This window comes from Henckelia pumila, chromosome 1, assembly GCF_033568475.1.
Source record: "Henckelia pumila isolate YLH828 chromosome 1, ASM3356847v2, whole genome shotgun sequence".
Lineage (NCBI taxonomy): Eukaryota > Viridiplantae > Streptophyta > Magnoliopsida > Lamiales > Gesneriaceae > Henckelia > Henckelia pumila.
The window spans coordinates 41,598,995-41,612,632 of NC_133120.1; the positions used below are offsets into that span (position 1 = coordinate 41,598,995).

The 13,638-nt window shown below is 35.7% G+C and overlaps 1 protein-coding gene across 1 annotated transcript; it reads left to right on the plus strand.

Moving 5' to 3' along the window:
• The first annotated feature begins 4,229 nt into the window (after positions 1-4,229).
• Positions 4,230-12,740, plus strand: LOC140881089 (uncharacterized). Its single transcript, XM_073286113.1, has 12 exons — positions 4,230-4,580; positions 4,774-4,924; positions 5,638-5,733; positions 5,914-5,990; positions 8,744-8,826; positions 9,292-9,352; positions 9,644-9,711; positions 9,796-9,877; positions 10,215-10,298; positions 10,400-10,477; positions 11,127-11,246; positions 12,322-12,740. Exons 1-12 carry the CDS (start codon positions 4,413-4,415, stop codon positions 12,496-12,498), a joined length of 1,245 nt encoding a protein of 414 aa, XP_073142214.1. The 5' UTR covers positions 4,230-4,412; the 3' UTR covers positions 12,499-12,740.
• Positions 12,741-13,638: the final 898 nt, after the last annotated feature.

Below are 13,638 nucleotides of genomic sequence, written 5' to 3' on the forward strand. Positions count from 1 at the left end.
CCAATCCCGGTCAAATGCATTGGAAAGCCGTGAAGGACATTCTTAAGTACTTACGAAGGACTAAGAATATGTTCATGGTATATGGAGGAAGAGAACTGAAATTGGAAGGCTATACCGACTCTAGCTTCCAAAGTGACGTGGATGACTCGAAGTCAACCTCTGGATTTGTGTTCATGCTCAATGGCGGTGCTGTCTCTTGGAAGAGTTCCAAGCAGGACACCACAGCGGATTCCACCACTGAGGCAGAATACATTGCGGCATCAGCTGCTGCTAAAGAGGCCGTTTGGATGAGTAATTTCTTCCAAGAGTTGGGCGTCATTCCTGAAGTTGTTGGTCCAGTCCCGGTGTACTGTGACAACACGGGTGCCGTTGCTCAGGCAAAGGAACCAAGGTCTCATCAAAGATCCAAACACGTACTGAGGAAATACCACATCATCCGGGAGATCGTGGAAAGAGGAGATATCACTGTCGAGAGAGTGGCCTATGCAGACAATATCGCTGATCCACTTACTAAGCCCTTGTCAGGACCATTATTTGACAAACATCGCGAAGCAATGGGACTGCGTAGTATGACTAGTTGGCTTTAGGGCAAGTGGGAGATTGAAAGAGTGGGTGCCCGGTGAGCCAACTTGTGGCTAAGGGTTTTGATGACTCTATGTACAAACAATCTTTTGTTTAATATAATTTACACTTTTATAATGACGTCTACTTTATCTTTTATCATATTATTATGTTGTGACATACTATAAGATGTTTAGATGAAGACCTTGAATATACTATAGTGTATGTAAGATGTGGTGGCACATGGGGATGACTATCATGAAACACATCTTATAGTCACTGTATATTCTAAACAGTTCCTAGTCGATTGAGCCGTCCGTTAATAAGGATAAGGATCGCTCGAGATTGAGACTAGCATTTGCGATGCCGAGTACCACGTTTCATTGGTATGGAACATAGAGATGTTCAAAGCATGCAAATGGATATTCATACGATGAATGATCGAACTACCCTATCCGAACTTTCCAAGTAGTTATCACTTATCGAGTGGATGAAGTCCGCGGTTTTGGTTGTACACCATTAGTCCTTACTACTTGAAACATCATTGAGACTCTATATGCTAGTACTGTACTTTGACTCGTTTACCGACTCTATTGGGGTCATCAGGTGTCGGGATTGGGTACAGTTACGACACATATAGGAGTCGATGCTTTGTTGTCAAGGATTCATCACATACTTGCTAGTGTGGATATCCTATGCAATCTGAGGAGATATTAGTGTGACGAATCTCTGGCCAGAGTACATGATGTGTTTTAAAAAATGGTTTCTTAGTAGCACATGCAATGTCACTATTTAATCTTCAAGATGCATTGCATAGTTATCGAATCTCGAACGACTCTCAATTTACCAATGGTTGTTGATTCGATCGGGATATATGGATGAAGGGACCGTACTGTACGCTAACCAAAATCTATTGGTTCTTGCAGGCACTATCAGTGATACCTAGGGAATCATGGGGCGATGTTGCTAGGCGCTCTTACCATGATTCGATGGGCAAGTCGGAAATTGTTGTTCCGAGTCACAAGGAGTTGTGAGCCCACGGCTAGCTGTATCCCTGAACCATTGAGGGTCACACAAGTAATGGATTTTTAATCCCCGTTGAGATAATTAAATTTAAAGAGTTAAATTTAATGAACAAAGAAGTAGGACTTCTTATATCAGAGTAGAGGAGTAAGATTTCCTAAAATGACATAGGGATGGGCATTTTTGGAAACCACTGAATTCGGATTCAGAAAATTTATCTTGACTTTAAAAGATGCAGAAATGGTTTCTGTACACATTGGTGAAATTGGTTTATCAATCTGAGTCACGATAAATTTTATATTAATTTCTGAACATGCGGGCTTTGCTTGTCAGGCTTGAACTTATGACTAATGGGCCCTAAGCTGTTAGCAGCCCACATTATAAATAAGTTATTGCAGTACAGAAATTACATAACAGAGGCATAATTTTCGAAATTCACTAGGGTTTTTGAGACCTAGTGGCCGCCGCCCCCTCTCCCCTCTTTGCTCGAAAAATTCCAGCCTGTGAATTTTGAATTTGCAGTCTGGTTTAACGGATCAAATTCGTTAATTCTCTTCGTAGAAACTTCTGATAGATTTTCTAGTGCAATCTATCAGAGGGATTAAACTTCTGTTCGTGGACCTGATTGAAGAATTGTTCGTCCATCAGTTCCTAGGATATACAACAAGAGCAGAGTAATCTGTTGGTGTCCATAATCTCGTTTCGAGATTTCAAGGTAAAAATTTATAATTGTTATTTAATTTTTACACGCACAATTTAATTGTAAAGTTTTGATACCCTTGATATGAAATCGTTCCATATAAAATTTTTTAAACTTCCGCTGCACCGGGTATCAATTCTGATTGATCTGATCACCGTTTTCCAACAGGAGTCGTGTGTGTGTGTGAAATGAGTGAGATTTGAGTGTGAATTTTAGGGGCTAGATTTATGTATTAAGTTTGAGTGGGTAGGTGTGTGTATGTATAGATGTAAGTATAGGTATATGAGTGTGTGAATTTTAGGAAAAAAATGCTACACACTTTTAAAAAGTGCCAATCCAAAATAGCAACTAGGTTCATACATTTAATTGCACTAAATAACACACACAAGCTTGAAAATCCAAAAATTAAACACTTTAAATATTCTGTTATTACGACAACGAGTAAAATATTTAAATAACAAACAGAGCGATTAAAATAATTTTGAACAAACTAGAAAAACGTTTAAAAGAAATTTAAATAAATACACAAGTGAAAATAAAGCCTTTAAAATGATTTGTACAATTAAAAAACATTTAAATAAGTAATCTAGGCTTTTAAAATAATTTAAAATAACTAACCGCTAAACTTAGGTTATTTAAAATAAATAAGTTGGACACTCAAAAATATTTAAACAAATAAGCTAAATGGTTAAAATCGTTTAAAAGAATAAACTAAATAAGTAAAAAAATCATTTAAATATGCAAGATTAAACCTTTAAAATATTAAAACAATTAAGTTGCACAATAAAAATCATTTGACAAATAAAATTAAACAATTAAAAACATTAATTAAATAATTAGTACAATAAAATTATTTGAATAAATAATAAAATATTTTATTAACGCATAATTGACATAAAGAATTTAAATCAATTAAACCTAAAAATAATAAATCCTAATATTTATTAAATTTAATGCATGCGATTTAGTAGATTGGATTTTAGGCGCTACAACGATAGTTGTTCTTCATGTAGATTTTATTGTCATCATATGCTGCTTTGTGACATTTGTGTGTTCAATCGGTGTTTTTATCATTACCCTTGCGTTACCATTCCTTTCATGTTACTGAGATAAGGAAGCAAATAATGGTATTTATAGTATTGGGCAAGATATTTTTATTCATTAGTTGCATACTATTTGTTTGCATTTTCTGCTTGCATAAAAAACTGGTGGACTTTAGGCCACACTTTCCAAGGAGAGAAGCAAACTCATTGTCTAGCGAAGGAAAAATTTGTTTCGGCCTGTGCTTTCAAGAAACTAGCTGTGCAAGCTAAATGGACGGAGGAGGGGCGTCTTCATGGAATGAGAAAAGAGAATGTAGATGATATTTTGAATTGAAGGGAAAAATATATTAAAATGGAGTCAACATTTGAGCACGTCGTTTCAAAATTATTTTATATTTAATATCTACTTGATATTGTCATAGTTATGCTCATATGTGATCTATTACTGTACTTTTACATAAATTTACTAATTTCAATCAATTCTTTTTATTGTCGTATCATTTTTTCATGATTTAATTTAAATGCAATGTAAAATAAAAAAAACATTTATTACCGTAAGATCAATCATCCAAATATAAATATAAGCAAAGTTAATTTTAATGCAATTTATAATTCGTAAACTATATTTTACAAACGCATTGTATGTGCACCGGTCACTAGTATATTTGAAATATCCGTTGTAAACTTCCACCGTTTTTGAGATAGGATGTTTAAACCACCATGGCCTCACTTGATTTGAGTATATTATTTATTTTTATTTTTATTATTATTATATAAATATAAATAATATCGATACGTTATATTTTATCTAAACTTGGGGCATAAAAATCCAAATAATGACAAATGTAGGCGTTTTTTGAAATTTAGACAAAAAATTGGTGACGATTTTGTAATTTACTGCCTCTTCAATTTCTCTAGAGCGTCTCTTCATTTCCAATCAACGAACCTTTTCTTGTTCACCTGGACAACTCCAATTCCACCTCAAACACTTCAACAAACCCCTAAATTTCGTAATCAATCATTCAAATCACCGGAGGTTTGCGTTGTTTCAGTCTTTTCCAGGAATCTGACTGCGTGATTTAGTTATGGCTGGTGTATCGCTGATGTGTGGAGACTGCGGAACCCTGCTGAAGTCGGTGGAGGAGGCGCAGGAGCATGCTGAGCTGACGAAACACACTAATTTCTCGGAATCTACCGAGGCCGTGCTCAATCTCGTCTGCTCCGCCTGTGGCAAGCCATGCCGCTCGAAAACGGTAACTTGAGTAATTCATCGATCTATTTCGATCATTTATTGCTTGTTTCGATGCATTAGTCCTTTATATTTACTTAAATTTAACAAATCATGATTATTACATCAGAATTGTCAATTAATGTTTTTCAGTACTTTTTTAATATAAGCTTTTGGGTGGTGGTGTTTCTGATTAGTTTTAATTCAAACCACTTTAGGACAGTGATTTGCACACTAAGAGAACAGGGCACACGGAATTTGTGGATAGGACGTCGGAGACAATAAAGCCTATAAGTTTGGAGGCTCCAAAGCCACAGAAGGATATGGAGATGGAGGAGACTGGCGATGGCAGTGGTACTCTTCAGGAAGGTATGTTTTGTAAGTGATTATCTGGCTAATGGCACATATCTAAGTGCATGTATATGCAATGTCACTTTAAATACCAATTGCAAAAGTTTTTAAATTCTATAGTTCCCGGTGAATGTGAGGTAGAATGTGAATTTGATGAGACATGCAGTTTGATTTCATGGAATGCTGCCAAAATTATGATTTAGAGGGAACTATTATTACTTAATTAATTATTATTGTTAATTAATATTAATATTTTTAAATGTATGGCCTCTTTTAAATTCATCACCTAGTTTTCATTTGGAAGTATGAACATCATTTTAGATGTTGATTTAATTGATCTGTGATTGATGGACAACCAACGAAAAATTGATATTCAGATGATGGTGGAATTTCTTTTTGTCATTCTACTTATGCTTAACAGCACAATGAGGCATCGTTTGGTTTGAGTGATAGGATAAGTAATTCATAGATAAGTAATATAATGTAAATTAAAAATAAATAAGAAAAAATAGTTAATACATTATTTGATTTGATGGATAGATTATAGTTTATTTTATTTAATTGATGTAAAACTATTAATTAATAAATAGATAAATAATATGACGAAAATAAGGCGAAATTGATTGGGATAAGTTATACATAAATTAATAATACATCAAACCAAACAATGTCTGTGTAGATTGCATTTATCATCTAATTGTGTTGCTTACTAATGTTTTTTTCTGTTTTAGAAATGGTTGTTCCGGAAGTGAATCAGGAGCTACTCAAGGAACTTGAAGAAATGGGATTTCCTAAAGAGAGGACAATTCGTGCTCTTCATTATTCAGGTGGGTATTTTCTACATGACTATATCTCATTATTGTACCTTTCAAAAAATGACTTTTATTCTTTAAAAGCTCACATGATTTTGTAATTCTTTTTAAATATTTTTGTTATTTTGTTTTAAAATTTGTGATCATCATCTAAGCCAAATTGTTGTTCTGTCAAATGTTATCATATTGTTACAGGCAATGTGAGTGCAGAGGCTGCTGTGAATTGGATAGTTGAACATGAAAATGATTCGGACATTGACCAATTACCATTGGTATGTATATTTGTGTGTAGCATATCATGTCTGCATCAACCAAAGGCTATTCATACAGATTGTTGTGTATAACTGGCACCTTAAGTCCACCTGGTTATTTCTTTCTTTCACACCCCTTTTTCATTACTAATCTACATGACTCATAAAGTTGGAAGTAGAAGCCCATTGGTTTTGCTCTTATTTGTTTGTGCAGTTCCTTGTACAGCGAGGATGATGAGGCATAAAAAATTGCTATGATTGATAGAAGCATGACTTGCTGTACGTTTATGGGATTATTATGCTGATGGCATTATCACATGCTTTAGTTTGAGAGCTTAGTAAATGGGTCAGATCATCTAGGATTAAGATTTAAAATGATGAAACGTATAGACCTAAAATATTAGAACTTGGATGCTACAGGAATTTTTATTGTGTTAACTAAATCCAAATACGCTTACAATTAATGCTTGCTAACTGTTAGTTATTTTGGACTTGAAGTGAGCTCTTCTGAAATCTTTTCATGAGTCTGTTATTTATGTTTGTAACACTTATATCAATTAGCTGTATTGTTGAATAGTATTCATAAAAGACGAGTCTTTCACTTTAAGTACACTACAAGATCAACAAATCACCAGATTTTGACGAAAAAGTAATCAGGTCTTTCGGTCAGATTGTTTTATGATATTGTTTATGTTGGGTTAAGCGTGCATGAGTGAGAGTAGTACTAGGATGGGTGACTTCGTGGGCTCTAGTGCGTCAAACTTCTGACGTTGTGCTGTTTGATTTGGTTGGCTAGGTGGGCTATAAAAGAAGGTCACGAGATCTTAACGGGCAATATTGTTTCTGGTGGGGACATAGTCCGCAGTAGGGAAAGGATAAGACTGATCTCGAAAAGATATGAGACAGAACCAGCAGTAAGACACGCCCCTCCCTAGACTTACGGGCTTTAACAACATGACTCATCTGCGCTACCAAAAGTATAAAAAAATAAGGTTGCGTCTTGGCTAACAACTATAGTTTTTGGCCAAGTTGTAAGGGCTTGATTCTGCAATTGGTATCAGAGTCAAGTTCATGAGTTCGATTCTCATTGATTGCAAAGAGTGCATTTATTCTGAGGGAGATTGTTGATGTACAATAATTGTCTCTGTTGGTAGAGCGATCGGACCATAACGTTTGGGCTGATGTGCGGTTTAAAAGATTTGAGTTGCACCGTCACCATCAGCTATAGCTTTTGGTAAAGCGGTAAGCACGCGGTCCTACCAGTTGTTAGGATCAAGCGTTTACCAATGTGCCAAGACGCAATTTTATTTTCTTATACTTGTGGGAGCGCAGATGTCTTGGGTTGTTAAGCCCGTGAGTCTATGGAGGGGCGTGCCTTATTGCTGGTGCTGTCGCATATCCCTACGAGAACAGTCTTATCATTTCCATACTGCCGACCCTGTCCTTATCCCTTAAGATCAATTGTCCTTTTACAGTCTATCGAGACAACGTCATCAGTTTGACGCAACGTCAAACCAGATATATATCCGTCTCACAAAAAGGATCTGTGAGACCGTCTCACTGGAGTTTTTTTGTAATACATGTTATATTAAACAAAATAGTGTACTTATTTTTATGCTTAAAGTATTACAACCAGATCCAACAACGCAACACCGGCAGTTTGACGCATTAGAGCTTCCCAAGAGGTCACTCATCCTAATACTACTCTCATGTTATATTAAACAAAAAAGTATACTTATTTTAATGCTTAAAGTATTAAAACTAGATCCAACAACGCAACGTCAGCAGTTTGACGCATTAGAGCTTCCCAAGAGGTCATTCATCCTAATACTACTCTCATTCATGCACGCTTTACCCAACATTCCCCCAAGAAGTATACTTATATGCTTCTTGGGAGACACTCGAACTCATGACCTTGACTCTGATATCAGTTATGGGACCGAACGCTCGCCGATTTATCAAAAGCTATAGTTGGTGCTAACGGTGCAACTCAAATCTTTAAACTGCACAGCAGCCCAAACGTTATGGATCGATCGCTCTACCAGCTGGGACAATTATTGCGCTTGAACAGTTGAATTGACTCATCAAATCAGTGAAATTCAAGCTTGTTGGTTGGCTTAGCCCCAGTCTAATTTGTTTATAGCTATATTCTTTTTTTTCCTTCTTTGCATAAACATTTTGTGGGTGTTCTCACATAGCAGAATGTATATTGTGATGGAGTTAGTGTTCATATGATAATATACTTTCATGAGGTCATACTAGCATTCAATGCACTTTTCCATGATTGGCAGATCTTAGAGGATGTTTGGATGCATATTTGTTGGATATTTTCATTCTCCTTAAATAAAGCCAAGCATACATTTCATTCTTCATCACAATCTTGCAAAATTGTACACCATCTTATTTTTGTGTCCGTACATAAGCATGGCTTTTGTTTCCAACTTTTCATCAACTCTGTAAAATAATTTATTATTATATCATATTTCAATGTTTTTAAAATATCTCATACTGCATTAAGATAACTAAATATATTGATGTAACATCATTGACCCAGTATATGCTAACATGGTATAGCATCTGTAGTGAAAAATGGTTTTCTTCAATAAATAAAACAAAATATACATCATGATCTCCAAGATGCATAGTTTCAAAACATGCCAAAAAGATACCAAACATGACCTATGGGTACTTCTTGACTGGATCACTATTTTCTGTTTTTTTTCTGACTGGTTGGAACTACCATCAAGTCATCATTTTCCCCTCCTTGCGTGTAGGTACCTGTGAATTCCCAGAAACCTGATACTCCTAAGCCATCCCTGACACCTGAGGAGATCAAGCAGAAACAGCAAGAATTGAGGTTTTTTTTTTTTCTCTTTTGTTTGCAATTGCTTGTTCCATTCTTTTGTTGCTGATACAGTTCATTTGCTTTCCAAACTTTGATAGGGTCATTCTACACTATACTTTTTAGCCGCTTTGGATGGTAGTAAAGTTTAATGGGAAGAAAATTTATAACTTAGATAATTGTTGGGTCTACATTACAGTTTCACTAGCTTGATTATGAACCAGTCATCTTTATGTCTTTTTTTTTTATATCATAGATGGTAAATAAAGATAATACAAAAAGATGACTGGTTCATGGAATTGCTTTCCCTAGAAGTATCGATTAGAATATGTATATGATGTCATCCTTAGAGTTTCTATTAGTGCCCCATTTTCCAGATGTTTTTCTAATGACGGCATGCACTGGTTTATGTAGATCTATTGAATTATTTATTTGCTTCAGTTCCGTATGTCATTAGTTTTATAACCCTATGACTTTCAGGGAGCGAGCTCGCAAAAAGAAAGAAGAGGAAGAAAAACGACAGGAGAAAGAAAAAGAGAAGGTAATTTTGTTATCTTTTTTCTGAGACTTAATTCATGTATTTCTCTTATAGGAGTTACTGCTGTGAATGGAACATTATGTTTTTCGTTTTGAAGTTCTTCTGTTTGTTGTCTTTACTTCTATTTGTAAACATTTTCATTACTTTACAATTCGTATCAGAAGTGTGGTCCATATTCTGACTTTATACTGGTTCTTTATCTTGTAGTGAAGTTAGCTGTAGTTTCTACCGTATCTGCTATTGGATTGTATTTAAATTACCTAATTTTCTCAAGTATGGCTTCATACATGACAGGAAAGAATTCGAATAGGTAGGGAACTGCTTGAAGCAAAGCGCATTGAAGAAGATAATGAAAGAAAGCGGTTTGCAACTACATCTGTCGTCCTTTTACCCAGAATTATGAATTATAGTTATTATTGAATTGGAATTTTACTTTGCTCTCGTAGTATTCTAGCCTTGCGAAAAGCAGAGAAAGAGGAAGAAAAAAGGGCTAGGGAGAAAATTCGTCAAAAATTGGAGGAAGACAAGGTATCAACAGTTTCGCTCCAACATCTGCTAATTGTCTTCATTTATCATTCGTTTGTTTTCAACACCTTGAATTTTATTGATAAGAATTAGTCTCTTTACTTGAACAATCAAACACTCTGGTTTAAAAATCTGAGAGAAGACTTGGTTTCCGGTCACATTTGCTAGTATATTCTAGCTGGCCTTGTGCAAGGCTACGTACATATGAACTATTTTTTATTTTTATTTTTGAATAAATATGAACTATTATTTTAGAATACTTTATTTTGCTTGTTTTTCCCTTAACTTTAATAATCAGCTTCAAGTCTCTGTATTGAAACAGTTCATCTGTGTTTTACAGGCAGAAAGACGAAGGAAGCTTGGGTTGCTACCAGAAGATCCCGCTGTCATAAAACCTTCAGCTCCTCCAACAGAGGAAAAAAAGGTCTTGCTTTATTCTGATTATTCCCGTCCACAGTCTGCCACATTTCCTATTTACCCCGTCATATCTTGCCCTGAGCCATTCTTCTCAAAAATAAATTGCAGAGCTCCCTGACTGTAAGGCCAGCTACAAAGGCAGAGCAATTGCGGGAGTGCCTACGAACACTTAAACAAACTAACAAGGTAGTAATTTCCATGGCTTGCATGTTGAATTTAACAACTAAGGCAAGGATTAGTTTAGAAAGGTGAATTCATGCAAAAACTCAGAAAATCAAAACTGAAAATAATCTAAGTGAAAAAGTTCAGAGCTGATAAATAATTTTTAATCTGTTGGTCGTGCATACGCATGAAACGTAAAGGAACCAGTAAGAAAGGGAAAGAAGAAACCATTAACCAAAACATATGGGCATGCGTAATATCCGTGGGAGAAAGGAAAATCTTTACTTGAAGAGTAAAGATGAAACCAATATGCTTGGAATGATTTGGATTGAGTCATTTGAAATCCATGATATCGAATGCATCATCATTGCTTAGATACATAACTTAATAAAGAAAATTCAAATCCATTTGAATTACCTTTCTTTAAGTTGTCTAAATAAAAATCATTCATTCGAAATCATGTATTTTAAATAACTCGATCTAAGTGCACTTTTAGATAAAATGCTGTAAATGCATGGTTTGAACTTCTTGTGTTTCAGGTCCAAATTGACAATGTTACTATCATTTTAATTGTGTAGGATACTTTTGTCTGTGACCATATGGAATGATATTATTTAATCAACGCTATGTAACAATTATTGTTCTTATATGTTTTGTTTATGTTATGCTCTAGGATGATGATGCCAAAGTGAAAACCGCTTTCAACACACTTTTGACTTTCGCGAAAAATGTAGCGACAAATCCAAATGAGGAAAAATTCCGTAAAATCAGACTGAGCAATGCTAATTTTCAGGTATCACTGATTATTCTTTTTAATTATTGTTGGTGTCTTAGTTTGTGTCTTACATCGGTTGGCTAAATAACCTGGGAGCCCTTTATATAGACAAGGGCAAACCTCCCCTCTTGAGCTAGCTTTTGAGGTGAGTTAGGTTCAAGTCAATTTCTAACATGGTATCAGAGTCCGCGTTCCACCATTATGTGTTGGACGGCCCATAGTTGGCCTCACCCGTCCCGTAGTTGGCCCGTTAATATCTCTACGCTCCAGTCGTTTCATTCCTGGGCGTGAGAGGGGTGTGTTGGTGTCTTAGTTTGTGTCCCACATCGGTTGGCTAAATAACCTGGGAGCCCTTTATATAGACAAGGACAAACCTCCCCCCTTGAGCTAGCTTTTGAGGTGAGTTAGGTTCAAGTCAGTTTCTAACAATTATTCATTTATTTTCAAATGGTTCTCATTTCTCCATTTCTAAATGTTATAGTACCCAATTTTTTCATTTATTTTTTTCATTTCTTCCCCTCCCAAACATTTTCAGTTGGTCTTTGATTGGACGCATCCATGAATGAAACGAATTTCCATAACAGACCACATTTCCAATTTTCTAGGAAAAATAGAGGTCAATGATGACCCTTCATAACTTTGGTACATGTTTATTGGGCATCGCATCAGTCTCCAATGCATTAGGTCACGCCACACATTCCACATCAGTAAGGGACTGAACCCATGGTTGTGAGTGCGCTGTTGAAGATTTAAAATTGTTTATGAATGGCGCATCTTTAATGGCTAATTTGGCATGACATATGAAAACATCACACTCGATGCAGACGTTTCTTGTTCTTTCAATTAACGAAGAGACTGTTTAAATGGCATATAGCCACCCTAACGAAGGGACTGTTTAAACCATATAGCCACCCTCGAAGAGAGTAGCAAGTGGTAGTTTTGAAGATACCATGACCATGTTATTCATAACTAAGATGTATCTCTGAGATATCCATGTAAATTGTTGATCAATAAACCCACCATTCATTTTATTAAGAGCAAATCCTTGTTTATAATGTCTTAACGATAGTATTTGATTGCTCGTTCTCGGCAGGAGAGAGTTGGAAAACTGCAAGGAGGCATTGAATTTCTCCGACTCTGTGGATTCGAAAAAATTGAAGGCGATGAATTCTTGTTTTTGCCAAGAGATAAAGTTGACATTGCCGTGCTACATTCTGCTGGAAGTGAGTTGAACAGTGCAATTAACAATCCGTTCTTTGGAGTTCTCTGATGCATGTGGCCTTCAAGTTTTTACAAACATGCTACTTGTGTTTTTCGGGCCTCTGTTGTCAACAATGTGCAAATTAACGTTCCAGGAAGAACTGTGATATTCCTAAAATTCGAGCCCCTCCATGCATATTCAACTATTCCAGATTTCTTGTTTGTGATGAGAATTGTACTTGTGTCCATATGGCCAATATATTATTTTATGCAAGCAAGTATACGTCTCTATTTACTTCTAGTATTAACCTACATGATTTTTCTTTCCTCTTTAAAAAAAACACTACAGAGCTTGTATTAACGGATAAATCTACAATTATATCATTTTGCAAGCCAAAGGTATAGAATCCTAGTCTTTTGAGCTAATTGTGTGTCACCTTGTTGGCATCACGAGGATATTATTGAACCATTCTACAGAGAGACGTTACTAATTTCTTGAACAACAAAGGCTTTTCGCAAACGCAGTTGCAGCTTTAGAAAGTTTCCACAATTCATTGATCGAAGCTGTGGGGCTGAAGTGCAGACTGCTGAGCTAGTAAAATGAGATTACTTTCGAGAATGGATAAATGGTCCGAAGAGAGTGTTATGTTAGTTGTCATTACTTTTAAGTTAGGAGTTAGATTTTTCGTGCAGGGTATCAAACTAATAATATATTTCTAAAACAATATATTTGCTAATAGATAATATTGTTGTAGAAATATATATTAGTAAATACAGCTCATGAAGAATTTTTTTTTTCAAGTCAACAAAAGGATTTTATTAATAATGAGCATGATTATTACATAAGTGACCACAGTTATCGCAATCCAGAAGCTCATTTCACACCATTGGACTAGCATATGATCGTAGTTGTTAGGTATCCTCAGTCCTACTCTCACCTTCCATTCACGTACAACCTGCAACTTAGCAAGGAAAAACCAGAAACAATAATATGTGATATATCAGAATATTCGGGGCTTAGACGAACTGATTTTGGCCTCTCTAAATACACAGTAAACCAAGGCGAAGACCAGAAAGGTTTTCCACTCTTAAACTCACTGTCCTCTACACACAGTAGAAGGACCCCATCATAAGGTTGACCGATTGAGAGCAACACACAGAATAGCATTGAGCAAAGAGAACGACGAAGACACACAGTCATCGAAGGAAG